We start from the raw sequence: 16,278 nt of genomic DNA on the forward strand, positions 1-16,278 counted from the left end.
GCTCACTGGACATTCAGCCCATTTTCTGTAAATCCTAAACCATTTCATGTTTAAAGTCACTTAAATTGACTTTCTTGCCCATTCTTATGCTCAGTTTGAACTTCAGCAGGTAATCCTGACCAGTTGCTCCAGTGTGATTGGCTGATTGGATATTTGTATTAACAAGCAGTTCCAAAAGTATACCTAATCAAGTAGCCAGTGAGTATAGACTGGAAATGAGTAATACAGAAAGTCACCTTTACTTTTTTGTTTAGGCCTTAAAACACAAATAAAAGTGGGAAAACAGCAAATTCTGGTTTACAGGCTTATGTGTGTGTGGTTTTAGAAACAAACTGCAGTTGAAAAACATATTTCTTGTTGGTTCCATTAAGGCTTGGTGGCTTTTTCAGGTCACAACAGACGCGTTCATATTTAACACCAACAAGGTCCTGTGAAATTAAAATGAACAGATGAAAATATGCAGAAAGTTCATCCAGAGCAGACGAGACTGCGTGCCTCTGCTCTTGTGGTGGCCATTTCTGCATCAGCCTTACTGCAAAGAATCACATCTTGTGTTTTCAGGAGTTGTCACCATAAAAGCTTCTGTGTTCTTGCTGGTCAGGACATCTTTCACAGGAACAACCACTACAAATAATTCATGATTGTTTCTTTCAGGGGAAAGAGGGAGGGGTGGCTGGGTTAGGTGGGGGTGTGCGGGGGTAACAGAGTGCACCGTGCATCCACCAAGATGCACAGCTGACGGGTGCTAATGTGAGTTACTTACATAATCCCATTTCTAGAGAGTCACAAAAATCCTGACCTCTGGTAAATCTCTCTCCACACTGGGGGAAGAGAGAGAGGAAAGCCAGCTATTTGCCTTTTGAATGGCCACTCTGCAAAACCTCTGTCCTACTGAGTAAATTTTTCTGTTAATCCACCCATCCATGTAAAACATCTACTCCGATCTGAAAGCTGGAGGTGAGGGTGAGAAGGATGCACCTCCCTCTGCCTGATTCAAGCATGTATTCACCTACGGGTGTCCCCTTTACTTCCAAAGTACAACTATATATATTTTCTTCATAAAAGGGTCATATTTTCTCCCTTTTTCTTCTCCACCTAATTCAGCCTGCTATTTTTATAAACTTTTCAACAGCCCCCCTTCAAATTTTGATTCAGAATATTTTAACCTAAAGATTTTGTTGGGCACTGATCAGCAAAGATAAAGCTTATGTCTACACACAGGTAGAAACAGCTGCACCACCCACAGTTATCCAAACACACTCCCTAATCCCAGGATGGGAAAAAGACTTTAGAAGACATCCAGATGTAGTGTAGCAGTAAGGTGGGTTATTTTGTGGGTCCTCGAGATCTCCCTGGTGGGAAAAATTCAGTGCTTCACTTTTCCTGTCCCTCTACATCCGGGGTTTAGTCTGTTCTCCTTGTGTTTGCCTTACCCCTCGACCCCTGAAATGATCCCGCTCAGATGGGAATGTGCGTCAGCTTGTCTCTGTCGCTCCTGTCCTCAGTGTCCGTCACTTGTTCTGACCTCGTCCCTCTGTGATAAAACACAGTCACCGTAGTGTTCCCGCTGTCCTCACTTCCCCTCGTGTTTGTCGCGCAGGAGACGTCCAGCCTCACCTTCGTCGGGCTTTCTCGCTTGGAGTTTCCCGCCTGGTTACTCGCCATTACCGTCTCCACCGCGGCACTCACCGCGGCCAAAAATCCGCGTCCCCGGCAGCGCAACAGGCGCAGGAAAGCGTCTCTGAAGTCCGCGTTGAACGCATATATGACCGGGTTTAGAGACGAATTGCTCCAGCCGATCCACACAAAGACATCAAAAGTTTTTTCGCTAACGCAGTAAGGGCCGCGTTGGGCCGCCGGAGCAGCTGGTCCGGGACAGAAAGGCAGAGCGCAGTTGAGGATAAAGAAAGGCAGCCAGCAGCAGACGAACACGCCCATTATGATGCTCAGAGTTTTGAGCACTTTTGTCTCTTTTCTGATGGAGACTTTGAGCTCGCAGTGTGACTGATTAGAGGGCTGGCAGTTCGGATGTAGACTGATGTGAGACTGAGACGAGCGGGTGCTCATTTCTGTGCACAGGTGTGAAATCAGTTCAGGAACGTCCGAGCGGCAACTCTGCGCGTGCTCAGCAGCCCGCTCCAAGGAGGATATCATGCGTATCTGCATTTGGGCTATCCGGTAGATGCGTGTGTATGTCACAATCATGATCGCGACCGGGATGTAGAAGCTGATGAGGGAGGAGGAGATGGCATATGTGCGGCTGAGGCTTGAGTCACAGCTGTCAATACTACTACCGTAGTGCGCCGGATTCTCCCCGGTTGGGTCACCGATCTCCGCCCGGTGCCAGTTTAGCTGTACAGGAACGAAGGAGATGACCACAGACACTGTCCAGGTCACACCGATGATGACGGATGCAACCCTCCTATTCATACTCCTCTCATAGCGAAACGGGTTGGAGATGGCCCAGTATCGGTCCACACTAATGACGCACAGGTTTAGGATGGAGGCCGTTGAACACATGATGTCGCAGGCCAGCCAGGTTTTACAGAAGCCCCCGAACGGCCAGAAACCGGCCACTTCGGCCACCGCTTTCCACGGCATCACCAGCACGGCCACCAGGAGGTCCGACAGAGCCAACGACACGATGAAGACGTTGGTTACTTTTGCGCGCAGGTGCCGATAGCGATAAACGGCCGCGCACACCGTGAAGTTACCTAAAAGTGTCCAAATGATGAGCAGCGCCAGAACACAGCCCGTCAAGACGCGGTGCGCCGGTAACCCTTCCCGGCTCCTAGCTCCTACCAGCGCCAAGCCGGTTGTATTATTCATCGCCTCGTCCTGCGCTCGGCCACATGTCGAAGTTAAAGTGCGAGAATCCTCGCCACTAACAAAACAAGAGTCTTAATGGTAACCCACAGTGGCGACTGAGTGTCCTGCTCCACTCGGGCTGATCTCAGCTTCTGCTCTGAGCGCACAGCAGACTGACTGGGGACCTGATGCACCACCAGCTATGCTCACTGCTGACAGCACAGCTCCCAGACGCGCAGAGCTGAGAGAAGTTTGCCACCTGAGAAAAGCAGAAATCATGTCGAGCCATTTTTAATTTTCTCTGTGAACAGTTTCATTCTGCATTACTGTTTGAGATTAATCCCTTCCCGGTCTCTCACTCTCGCTCTCTCTCTCTCTTATTTTCCTAATCTCAGGACTCTTACCATCAGTGGAGACGTTGCTGTAACTAAATGAAAGCAGGATGATTCAACACAAACACACAAAAGACTTTCCTTTACAGATGTTCCCATTAATTTAGGCCAGTTTTTCAGTTCATAGAGATTACAGCCAGAAATGCTGAAACTAAAATCCCCCCATAGCGTTTTATTATTACAATTTTTTTGTTTCATGCATTTGAATCAGGATATTCGTTTTGGTTTTCTTTGTTTTTTCTTTCCTCACAGACACATTCAGTGTCTCTAATCTTTATTTATAACAGTGTCTTGAATATTTATGTATGACAGGAATACATGGCTTTTTGGTTTATTATCTAAATATAGTTGTCAAGATATTCTATGTGGCAGGCAGAGTGTGGACCCAAATGCAGGACACAGAAACAGTCCTTAACTCCAAAAAGTTGTATTGCTTTGTATTTTAGTATTCTCACAAAAACCAAAAAATACAAAAGCCAAGACAGTGCTGGAATCAAAAATGCAGAAAACTCAGAAGCTAAGGAAAAACTAAGGGAAAACACAAAATACAGGAGCACACTACTAGAGAGGAGCCTCAGAAAATAAATACACAAGAGGTGGGAGCACAGCTGGAACTAAAGTTAAACTAAACCCTTAACTAAACTTAACTAAAACCTAAAAAATGACACAAAAGTTACCAAAACAAAACTAACTAACTAAAACAGGAGACAGCTAAGACAGAGCCAGAGACTTAACAAGGTACGGGAAACACACAGCAGGCAGAATAAACTGAAACGGAATATAAGAAAACTATAGCCAAGTATTAAAAATATAGCCTGAGGATGTAAACAAACATAATATCTGCAATCCATTAATTAAAAAAGAGTCCATAACACACAACGTTGCATCAAAAGACCCAGGACCATGACATCTCTTCATCTGGTTTCACTCAAAAATATTTGCATGTTTTCAAAACAGTGAAGTCAGTCACATCATTTGTAGTGTTTATTTTCCCTCAATCACCCAGTATCCAAACAATCACGTCCTTAATCTCATTATATTGGTTTATCAGCTAATCATTATTTTCACATAATTTCTGTAAATCCATGCTTTGGTCAAGGACACAGGAGAATTGTTACAGTATCAAATTATTCAATTTCACAACAATAGTTTGATTTTCTGCTCAAAAAGATGCTTTGACTGACCAGGAGACAGCTGGCCTGTATCCAAAGGTAACAAAAACACCTACAAAATCCAGTTTGTCACATTTTCAGTCTTATAATAAGTTAACAGACTGCTGGCTGTTACTTACGATGATGGTGATATGGTGTTTTTTTAATATTAACTCTCAGAGATTCAGACTGTATTCCCTTATGTTTTGTTTTACCATGTATTCATGCACTGTGTTGTACTGTTTTATCTGCCAGGCCTCTGGTAGAGAACCCAAACTTGAAGTATAAAAAAAAAAAACACGGTCAATCCTTCAAGCTCGGGTCCTCTACCTGAGGCCTGGGAGCTTGAGGGTCCTGCGCAGTATCTTAGCTGTTATATATTATACATATATATATATATATATACATGACATGCATACACATTTCTTCAGAGGACTTTGACATAAACTTCTTTTCTGGAGACTTAATCTAACCCAAACTCAGACTACTACTTTACTCACTATACTTTCAGGTGAACACTGAAACGAAGTCGGAGAACAAGTGCTCAGCTGAAATAAAGTAATTTACATTACTGGAATTCATATTTTGTCTCCAAAACAGAGTTAGGTCAAGACTGTATAAACAGAATAATGGTCTGTTCCCACAACATCAGTAATACAAGTGCACTCAAACACAGACACACACAGACGCACAGGGCAGTGGATAAAAGCAGAGTTTTTGGCTGGGAACAGAAGCAGATGGCACAGTTGAAGTCACAACATCGGTAATGATGCTGAAATAGCACTCAAGCAATATTTGATCTTTATTAATGGCAATGGGATTTTATTCGAAAAAAGGTTTAAATGAAAGAGATAGAGATAGCAGCACAAAGCAGAGGGCGTGGAGGTGATCATCAGATTATGTCTGTCACCGTTGAGATTTTGTACTTTTTTTGTGCTTTTGGCAGGGTAAGACATACAAAGGAATTAGGTCTCTTCGTTGAAATGAAAGTGTTTACACATGGGCATTAACTCCCTGTTGCAGGTAATGGTCAAATCAAAGAAGACAGTTTAAAGGCCAGAGCATATTATAGTAATTAATAATAGTAATTATTGTGCCAGCAAACACATGAATGGTAAACATTTAACACAAAGTGTTAGTGCTGTTATTGTACACAGTGGTAAGTTCCAGCATTCACAAAGCTGCATTCAGTCTCATCTCTTGTCCCTGTGCTGTCTCTCTGCAGAGATCCTAACACTTACTGTCAAACTGCTTTTCCATCTTTGGGATTTCCTTGTCGCACTTTTCTCGTTCTCTTCACAGGTTGTCCTCCAGTGTCTCTTGGGGCTTTCTTCACTAACCTTTTGTTGCTCAAACTTTATTTTGATGGGTTTTACTTCATCCTCGAAGGGCCTCAGTTCTCAGCTTTTCCATCCTCTGCTTTTCCATCTGCATGTCCATTTCTTTGTGAATTTTCTTCCTCTGATCTGTGAGTCCATCATCCATTTGCTTTTCCCCCTCTTCTCCTCTGAACTCTGGACGAATTAATTTAAGTGTCTTCAAAGAAACTCTCGTCACATCTTCCCTTTTGTATTTCCTGAACTTCCCCTTCAGTATTTTTATTTTTTTACTGTAATCTTTTTAGATCCTCTCCTCCATTGATTTTATCCCTTTCTCTTTCTACTCCACCTGCTCCTCAAACATGTTGGTAACTTTGTGAGGTCTTATCAGTCAAGTCTTACTCAGAACTTCAGTCAACTGCTTCTCTTGTATCTTCTCCTTTCTGTCATTTTCCTCAGGCTCTCCCCTAAAATCCTCCCCATTTCTCTTACCAGTTTCTCCTTCCTCTGATTTTTGCTGAACCATCTTTAAATTTCTCTCATAGTGCTAATTTGTTACATTCTGCTGCTCCTAGTTCTCATTCAATAACCACTTCTCCATCTGTAGGTGATGAGCTACATCTTCATCCATTTTCTAGCAATTTCCTGTGATTTTGTGCTTTTTTTTTTAATTACCTTGCTTCATAATATCCACCAAGCAAAATGACTTCCAGCACCTGTTCTTTGCTACAACATAGTACTTTCCATCTCTTGTGGCCAGCAGCTCAGCCAGATTCCTGCTCCCACCTATCACACCCCATTCATGGATGTGCACCACCAAGAAATGTCTATTAGTTCTGTCTCACTTCCTCTTTTTCCTCCTATCTAGGAAGTAGAGGAGGCTAATACACCTTTCTTCTTCCACTTTCTTCTTCACTTTTTGTGAACAAGGAAGGAAAAAGCAAAGTGCAAAACTGATGAATGACATGAATTATTGTTTATCCTCATTATTCCCCCAAAACACTGTAGTTCTGTAGATATCTCGGTAGGTATGTCAGACCATATGGTCCCTCTGGACTCTAACTGTCATTACTGCTTTTTTTCTCATGATTGAAGAAAGTTTGTATATCTGAAGCACTCGGCTCAGCAGGCCTCTGCTCTGAGAAAACACAGTCCAGAAAGAAGCAGCCTGATAATGCAGATACAAGCAGTTTGTGAAGAGGTTGGGAGGAGTGTTGTCAACAGGATAGTAATGTGATATTTATATATGTATTTGTCATTTAGGTACCAGGGGTCAAAAATGAGTTGTTATTCTGTCCTTGTTGAGGTCAAACAATCCAAAGAAACAGACTGAAGCAGACACATCTGCACAAGAATGTCTAAAAGTCTTTGCAATAACTTTGTGTTGCATCTCTTGGCGAGAGGAAATTATCAGCTAAATGTTGTCCTTCGTGTTGCTTTCATAGCACGCTGCTAACTGTAGGCTAACTCAGTATTTCTTTTTCCAAACTCCACTAGATGGAAGCAAAGATTAGTTCTTCTCATAACAGCCTGACAGCGATGTCTTTGTGACAGCAATGACAAGGAGGACAGTAGACTTTTTTTTAAAGATTAAGCAACAATTGATTGTTTTTTTTATTATTGATGTAATTTTTTAAAAAATACTGCAGAAAGAAAATCATTTAGTCAGCTATGAAGGAATTTATTTGGTGTCTGAAAATGGGAAGATAAATAATAATGAACTTCAATTTAAGCCTGCAATAAACTTTATTACTTTCTATTACTAATATTTCCTTCCAATTCGAAAAAGATTTAAAGAACAATGTACTTTTTTGTTGTTGTTGTTTTGTGTTTTTTATTTAGGAACATGAGAGCCAGTCAGTTGCATTAATGCTTTTGCCATCCAGGAACTGTCTACACACTCTGGCCACATGAGGATGATCATTGTCCTCCAGAAGGAACCAGAGGCCCACTGAACGAGCCCAACCTCTGACTGTTGGCCAAAAATGTGAAAATCTGTATAAGATTTCAAGGATTTCCCTCCCAGACCTTCACCCACTGCCAAACCAGTCGTGTTGGATCATGCTGTGTGTGTGTGTGTGTGTGTGTGTGTGTGTGTGTGTGTGTGTGTGTGTGTGTGTGTGTGTGTGTGTGTGTGTGTGTGTGTGTGTGTGTGTTTTATATGCTTGTCTACCTGATTTTAATGAGTACTGACTTATAGAAAAAGTGCTAATACATTAATTTATGATTCTATCCTCTGTTTTTACCTCTTGTACTGTTAAAGTATCTATGGGACATTTGGTTATGCAAGTTCATTCATTAATTCATTCAGTCAGTAACTGAATCGTCTCTAATTTGACCTAATCTGCCCTCCAGAGGCTCTTTTCTGAATTGAAACATTTAAATAAAATAAACCAGGTTCATTCAGTTGCCTGCCCTCTACAGTCCAAACAAACTGCTAATCATAAAAAAAAAACAGGTGAGGGAAAATGAGTGTCTGTGATATGGATAAGATACAATGTTAAGTTTATAAGCTGCATTTTATATAAAAAAAACAAAAACAAAAACAGGACAATAAGAAGGGGACAGAATTCACAAACACACCAAATAAGATTTAAACCACCACAAACTGAGCAACAATCATTTTTAATAACACAATATCAAAGGTTTATTTTTAATTGTGCCATTGAGCAAAGTGTAAATTAGCAATAAGGTAGAGTGCATCACCCTTTATTGTGAAAAAGTATCACTAAGGTCAGATAGTGTGTTAAAAGTCTTTGTGAGGTAAATGTTCACCTTTTCTCTTCAAGTATGGAGAACTTAAGATAAGATAAGATAAGATAACCTTTATTAGTCCCACATGTGGGAAATTTGTTTTGTAAACCAATGTCAGTTTCATGTGGCTTTAACAGCATTAACTCACACGATCTACCAGTGATAGTGTCTATAAGGATAGATGTGATTCATAGGCTGTGTCATCGACATTTACACTGTTTCAAAAGTATTTCAGGTTTTCCTCTTGGTGCTCCCTCCCACATCGTAGCCAACTCTGGAAAATAGCATCCTCTGGTTGCTTAAAACGTAAGGCAAGAAATGTAATGCCTATAGCTGGATGTTTGGCTGTTAGCTCATCAATAATAGAGTCCATGCATGTTCAAGGCAAGGCCTGGATTGTCTTACTGCTCCACTGCTCTGTGACACATGCAAACAGATCTTACATAAACTAACCGAGAGGCTTTCCGTGCACACGTGTGGTTAAATGGATGATTTGTGTGCAGTGACCTCGTCTTCTTTACGTCGAAACAAAACAAAAACCCCAGACAAACACTTACATACACGCACACAAACACACACACACACACACACACACACACACACACACACACACACACAATACTGACATGAAACACGGTTTTCTTGCGGACAAAATAGTCTTCATTTGTCTCACGTTGCATTAAAGTCGAACAGAGGTGTAACAAGACTGGAGGTTTAGTGTCGATGAAAAGTAGAAGAAGCTATCAAGACGCCTTGGCAATGATGAGAATGCTCATGAGGAAGACCATGACGAAAAAGATCCACATAAAAAACCGATCCATCACCTTGGCAACTTTCTTCCACTCTGCTACCTTGATGCACGTGGCTCTCTGCTCACGGAAACAGTTTGCAATGTACTCGATGTTCTTAACCACCTGAAGAAAGGACAGATGGACACTTAAAGGTTATTTATATAACATCCAGAAAGCCATTGCTGCTAATGACACTTGTGGCCATTAGACAAACTGCAGTCTATAAGTTTCTAGAATTTACATGACAGCAAGAGGTTCATACCAGACCGTTCAGCGCTGTTATGTTGCAGTGTTGCATTTGCTGTAGTTCCTTTATGCTTTAACACACTTAGTTTGAAACATCGTCTAAATTTAATTTAATTTCAAAGGACACCAGGGCATGAGAATACATCACCAGGGAAGTCTAACAAAAACACTTTTACAAATTGCTGGCTTTCCCCCAAATAAGGTTTTTAAAAAGATTTTTCCCTGGAAGTTTTACTACTATCAGTGCTGTCAGGTGAGTCCAGTGTCTCCTCCTTATAATCTTCCTCATTTTCCCCCCTTTTCTGTGGGAAACAGTTTCTTGCTTTGTACCATTGCTTTTATTTATTCTTGGATAAACACACAGTCGGACTCAACACTTAAGATGCACCATGGCTTACGTTGGCTGATGAAGCATTTTGGTGTTCATGTGCATAAAAAAAGGTTTGCAAGCTATTTATAACTTTGCTGATAAATTAATTTACTGATTAAGCCATTTAAAACGATCCAGATTACCAGCCATGGCAGCCCTGAGGGTCTGAATAAATTAGCTTACTCGCACTACATTCGATAGTTAGGCAGGCTAAAATTACCTAACATTAGCAAGAAGAAAGCTTGGGGTTGGCTTTTTCTCTTGAGGTTGTCCTATTTGGTTTTCTTCTGCCTCATGTTAGCCAGTGTTAGCAACAATTCCAAGTGTTAAAGTGGACTGAAACTATCCGGTTATGATGTTCCAGCATTTCCCAGGATGCAGCCTAACTGCTCATCTGCTTTATACCAGTTGAAGTTCAGGGTCTTGCTGCTGCAGTCAGCATTCACTCAGATTTCACTCTGGATTCTTGACTAGCTTAACGTTAGCATGCCCTCTTGGCAGATGCTTTCAAAAACCCAAAGTTGTGTTAGCAGCATGATGTGTTTGTTTCTGTCCTGGATGCAGTTTTCCACTTTACCATTTATTTTGTCCTTTTGTGCAATAATAATAAAATAGATGTCCATATCTACGCTCTAGACTGTCGCTATTTTCCTCCTCTGAAATGCAAACTGAAATCAGTTGATTGTAGTACGAGTGCAAGAACCAACAACGGGATCGATAGGTAGACATGCTAACAATTTTAAGAATTTGGACTAGAAACCGGTTCCCTAATGCTGTAGTCAGGTGCTGCTTCCTCCTGATACCATAAGATGCTTGCTTAATATAAAGAAAATAATATCCAACTCCCACTTACACCCTCAACATATTTTTTTCTTTCTCAGCACTGTGTTTCTAAATCACGCATGATTTTTTAAAAATGAGATATTGGCTCAATGCTTCATCCATGAAAATACTGGGAAGTTTAGTACAGATTAATACTGGATAAACTGGTTAGTTTGCAGTACTGTAGTGAAGTTTACAGTGATGTAATATGTTGGACTGGTGCAGGGTAGTCTGTGGCGTTCATTGTCAGTGTACGGTTACATCAAGACATCAATTTATATTTAAGCTGATCAGCTTACATATTGTTCAGTTCAGTTAAATCCCAAAAGATCAGTAAGCTTCAGATCAGCAGGAACAGAGTGTTAATGGTCTATATGCAAAGAAAACCAATCTACTGGAACTCACAATACAAGCTTTTATAGATCATTCAGAAGTAGCTTGAAATTTCCAGGTATTTAACCCCAAACTTCTGGATAATATCTAAAAAATTTTGACTTTGATCTAAATCTTCCTGGCATTTTCCTTCCAGTGGCAGAAATAAGCTTCTAAAGTTTTGTGTGTCTATTTCTAGGTGGTTTTCCGAGGTTGCACAACTAAACCAGATATTAGGGTTTCCCCTATCTGACAAAGCACAGTTTAACCCCTGGCCAACACAAATGGATTTCTGACTTGCCAACATAGCAGCTAGCTCACTAATCTTAGTTTGTGTCCTCGCTAACATTTTTAAAGAAAAATCCTCATTAATTGATTACTCATTGGTTTCTGTCCTTATCTGGAGTTTCTTTTAGAGTTTATGCTGTGATGAAACAAACTGTTTTGTGGTTTGTACAGTTCCTTGTTCCTTGCCAGCTATTGTTCCGTAATGGCAAAGGGGCAGAAGAGAGACACTGAGGGAGGGATCATTAAAATGAAAATAACTCCTTCCCCATTCACCAAGTTCACTGGCTGTAAGGGGCAACCCAAAGACATGGAGAAGATGTCATTTTACCACTCACACACTGGCAATAAAAAATATTAAACATATAAAAGTCCTACATATCGCTTCTAAATTAATATTAGTTGCGTTTAAAAGTAGTAAAGGATGAAACAGCATGAAGTGTCACCTGTTTATGTTGGATAGAGGGGCAGCAGCAGGGACAGGCAGGGACTTGAATCTTCTCTGAGGAATAGAGGATCTGCTCCTTAAACCCCCCATTCAGGTGTTGGAGGTGCAGTGGATGCCGAGGAGCCTGGTAATCTAGTTCATCCCTCCTGATGTGGTGGTAACGCTGAGTGGGCTCATGCTTTGCGTCACCCCTCTCCAGCCTGGAAGCGTGGTTGTTATGGTTGTTGTAATGGTGATGCCTGCTGTTGGTGTTGCCATTTGCTTGTCTTTTGTGATGGTTTTTGTGATGATGTACACCATTCCCATTGCTGTATTTGTTTGGATCACTGTCAGTATAGTAGAAGCCATCATGGAAGCGGTCGTCATGGTAGCAGCTCTTATCACCCATTGGTTCCTCTGGGTAGAGCGGGGTCCTCTCGCTTTCTGGCGTGGTGCAGTTCTCCCCGACTTCATAGACAAAGAAGATTTTTGACATGTAGTCAATGATGAGCACCTTAGCCCAGTAAGGGACTGGTTTGGCTTCAGCACCGCAGAAATGAATGTTCATGATGAAGATGGTGAGAGAAGTGGAGGCTGTGATCATAGTCATGGTGGCAATGTAGTACTTCCCTAAAAAGGAAGATAGAAGAAATTACAGATTTATAAATAGAGTCTATTAAAAAGTCTATAAAAATAATAAATACATAGGGTCAAGTGTATGGGTAGCTTAAAAGTAGGTAATACTGGTTTATTTATCTTGAGATACCATGCAAAATTTTAATATATAACCACAAGACTAAGTAACCAGTGGGGCCCCGATTTATGTGTAAAATCTGTCAAAATTTTGACCTTGTGCTTTATATTTTTGAATGAATTTTTATGCATTTTTATTATGCCTGTTTTTATTATGACTTTCTACAGTTTCCATACTTCCATAAATAAATCAGACCTATGTAGGGCATGCTTTCTGCAGGAGGCATGCTCTCAGCCACCAACAACTGGAATACAGTGAGCGCCAGCAGAACCGTCACCCCCAAGGAAACTTTCTCCCCCGAGTCGGCTGGAAGGTAGAAGCCCAGCGGAGCCAGGAAGGAGATGAGTAAGCAGGGGAGGAGCAAGTTGAAGATGTAGAAGGAGGAGCGCCTCTTCAGGAGCAGGGTGTAGGTGATTTCAGTGTAAGGATCGGAACAGCAGCCATACATCATGACGTTTCTAACCGCTGGCATGCCGTGACACTCCCACTCCACATTCTCCACAAAGTCAGACAGGTCCCCGCTGTCCATGCCCAAACTGATGTCCACCTGTGTGGAGTCCATACAAAAGCACGATGAAAAGATGTTAGTGAAACATGTACAAACAAGTAGAACTACGATGATGAAATCATGTTAAAACCAAGAAAATGAACATTTAAATCACACAAAAACAACACCCACCACAATAACTTAAACCCAGTGTTGCAAATTAGAAAATCATTCCACCCTGGAAAACAACAGTTCAAAGAAAAGCTCAAAATTACCACAATGAGTGTATTTAAACTTCTACCACAACTGTATGGAGAAATAAGCTCCTTAAACATCTACTTTAGCACATTTTGCTTGTGTTCATCTGTTCACTCAGTAGTGTCCATGAGTGTTTCCATACTTTCTATCACTGAGTTCAGCAGTGAGAACATACTGATAAATATTTAAGACGCTATGTGTTTGTCAGCCATATATCTGTCTCCTTCTTGCTCTACATGCTCCCTGTGTGCAGACACACCTGGTTTCCATTGTAGGTCCAGGAGCCAAATGTGAGATTGCACTGCTGCCAGTCAAAGGGGAAGTAGGAGACGTCCACCACACAAGAGCTCTTTGTGATGGCCGGAGAGTCCCAGATGATCTCTCCGTTGTAACGCAGCTTCACGTTAGTGTTGGATGGGCCTGACGACTCCTCATCTGCTCTACGTGGACAAAAACAGAAGGAATGCGTGAGCTCGATCAGATGCACCTTTTCCATTTGATTAACTATAAAAATATGATTCCTCATCTTCTTTCTGTTCTTCTGTCTTTGTTTGTTACTGACTTGTTATAGAGGACAATGTCGGGCTTCCAAACCAGGTCACTGGGGATGTTGATCATTTCAAGGTCATCATATTCCTCCTTGTCCCACTTCAGGTAGGCATCATGCCAGACCTGCCTGATCCACAGGTATGTGGTTAACACCTGATTCCTCTCATCCTAAACACACACGAACATAGACACAGTGACAGTGCCTCGATTTATGGCTCCCACAAACGGAGTACACTTGAAGACTCCTACTTTATATTACATTATCCTGAGTGTGATCCTCACAGTACACTGAAAGGCTGTATGCTGAAACCCATCTTTATCTGTAGCTCTGAAGATGTGACCACTGGGAGTAAAGAAGCTCTGTGAAAACAGCCTCTTTGTCAGATCTGAGAAGAGGCCTACAAAGGTTAAATGATCTGGGTTTCCCAGCTAGTGCTTTTAGAAATGTAAATTTGTTACTGAATGCTTGAGTTTCAAACTGGAGGCGTGGAGTTTCATAACAGCCAGTGAGGGTCTAACACAGCAGGCTGGTATAAAGGGGACTAAGTGTGGGAACCATGGGGTTTGGTGGGTGCTTGGCATTTGGAAATCGCAATTTCTTCAAATTAGCATAAATATGATTATATCTTTATTCAGTTGCAACATTGCTTATCTTCATTATGACAACCGCAGAGCAACCTCAGCACTAAAACATACACGACTGAGTGTCAAAAAAATGGAGCGGGTGAGTGTTTTTAATTGCATTAGTCTGCGCAGGCATGCCTAATAAAGTGGAGGCTGAGTGTATGTGAGTTATTACCACTGTACAATAAATCATCTGAAACATGTTACAGGAAAATGTGACTGTCAGCTGCTTCTTAAATTTCTTATCTCTACAGCTCAGATTGTCATCAGATCGATGTAAAATGTTACCACATAATACCGCATTATTTGTTTTTTATTACACACCATCTTAACCCTTAACACCTACTGAAGCATATTAAATATATGGATTTTTTTCTGGGTTTTTAGGACTTTTGCATCATCAGTGGGATTTTTTACTCCTCTGAAAATCCAAAATAAATTGCATAATACATCTTTAAGCAATACATTTGAGGGGGAAAAGCCAGATGTAGAAAATATGACACAAATTAAAACTCATATATTTAATTTTTTATTGGAATTGTCTGCAATGGTTTCATTGTCCATGCTTTAAAGGGTTAAAGTGCAACCTCGGCATAATGCCACTCTGGATTTTATTGCAAAAACTGTGCATGTCACTGTTAAAATGTTGAACCGGTGTGGCCAAGCAGTGGTCAAATCCACACAATGTTTCTTCTAATATAGCAGTCATCTCACAGTTTGAAAAGGGAACAAATACACCTAGCTATTGATAAATGTAATTAAATTAAAAAAAAACTACAAAATACCTTAATTTTTTTCCACATTATATATTCCCCTGCAGGCTTTTAAAGAAATGATGGCTTGGATTTGGACATACGCGTCCCAGACTCGTATTGAAAAGTTTAAGTAACAAAAGGGGGCGACCACAAACGTTCCTCTCTACTCACCATATCTTTGATCTGTGACAGAGTGATCTGCAGGGAGACATTGAGGGCTTTGTCTGTGTCCTCTACAGGTCTCAGAGCATTGGAGTAGTTCTCCATCAGGTCGTTTAGAAGTTTATGGGCATAATGACCCTGAGCACAATGGGACACTGAGGAGCAACACACAGAAAGAGAATGGAAGGCTGCACTAAACAGAGAGAAGGAAACTACAGATGATGAAGAGTAACAAATCTAACTTGGCTTATTAAAGCAAACTCCCGCCTCAGCGGTGCAACAGTTAGTGACAGCTGCGGCATCAAAATGAGAACTGACCTCGCACCAAAAGGCCGATCCAAACCATCAGCAATGCCTTCCTCATTCTTAACCGGTCACAGGCCCAAGGATCAATTATTCAGCAAAGCAGTCGCTGGGACAGCTTGTGTCCTAATCCAGCGTCACTCGATTCTGATCTCCATTCTCCCTCGCTGAAGCCGAGCCAGCCGAGACCACAGAAAATTCTCGAAATCTTACATCCTGTCAGAAGCTCTCAATGCTTCGCTAGTTGTTAGTCGCAGTTCGTCTCTGTCACTGTCTCTCTCTGTGTGTAATCGCTACTGGAACAGGACCTGGAGCTATCACACACACATACACGCACACACAATCACACATGCATGCACACACAACCACACAAACACTCAAACACAGGTACAGGTGCAGTATCACATAGCACACATGCACTGGGTGAAATGCGATGCCTGCAGCCCCATCCACTTCTGTACATGACCACAACCAGCTGTATGACACACACACTCATGCACACACACACACACACACACACACACACACACACACACACACACACACACACACACACACGCTGAACCCTACTGTGTTACACAGCTAATGACAAATGTCAGTCACACACATTCAGTGCATCTCAGTGACACTTTCTTGCCCATGTTCATGT

General features: G+C 41.5%; 2 protein-coding genes across 2 annotated transcripts; both read right to left on the reverse strand.

Annotated features, from left to right (window-relative positions):
* Positions 1-216: 216 nt before the first annotated feature.
* Positions 217-3,152, reverse strand: LOC147327863 (D(1) dopamine receptor-like). The gene has a single exon (XM_086297601.1). It carries the CDS (start codon positions 2,827-2,829, stop codon positions 1,459-1,461), a length of 1,371 nt encoding a protein of 456 aa, XP_086153727.1. The 5' UTR covers positions 2,830-3,152; the 3' UTR covers positions 217-1,458.
* A 5,257-nt stretch (positions 3,153-8,409) lies between these two features.
* Positions 8,410-16,021, reverse strand: chrna9a (cholinergic receptor, nicotinic, alpha 9a). The gene is made up of 7 exons (XM_086297602.1): positions 15,645-16,021; positions 15,336-15,481; positions 13,799-13,953; positions 13,496-13,676; positions 12,687-13,038; positions 11,757-12,367; positions 8,410-9,338 (listed from the first exon to the last, which is right to left on the reverse strand). The coding sequence occupies exons 1-7, from the start codon at positions 15,688-15,690 to the stop codon at positions 9,168-9,170; spliced, it is 1,662 nt and encodes a 553-aa protein (XP_086153728.1). The 5' UTR covers positions 15,691-16,021; the 3' UTR covers positions 8,410-9,167.
* Between the last annotated feature and the right edge of the window lie 257 nt (positions 16,022-16,278).

The sequence above is a fragment of the Aulonocara sp. 'chitande type north' Nkhata Bay genome, linkage group LG6 (assembly GCF_057382095.1).
Source record: "Aulonocara sp. 'chitande type north' Nkhata Bay isolate Kocher_YH1m ecotype deep benthic linkage group LG6, A_spYH_male_GT1.1, whole genome shotgun sequence".
Taxonomy (NCBI): domain Eukaryota; kingdom Metazoa; phylum Chordata; class Actinopteri; order Cichliformes; family Cichlidae; genus Aulonocara; species Aulonocara sp. 'chitande type north' Nkhata Bay.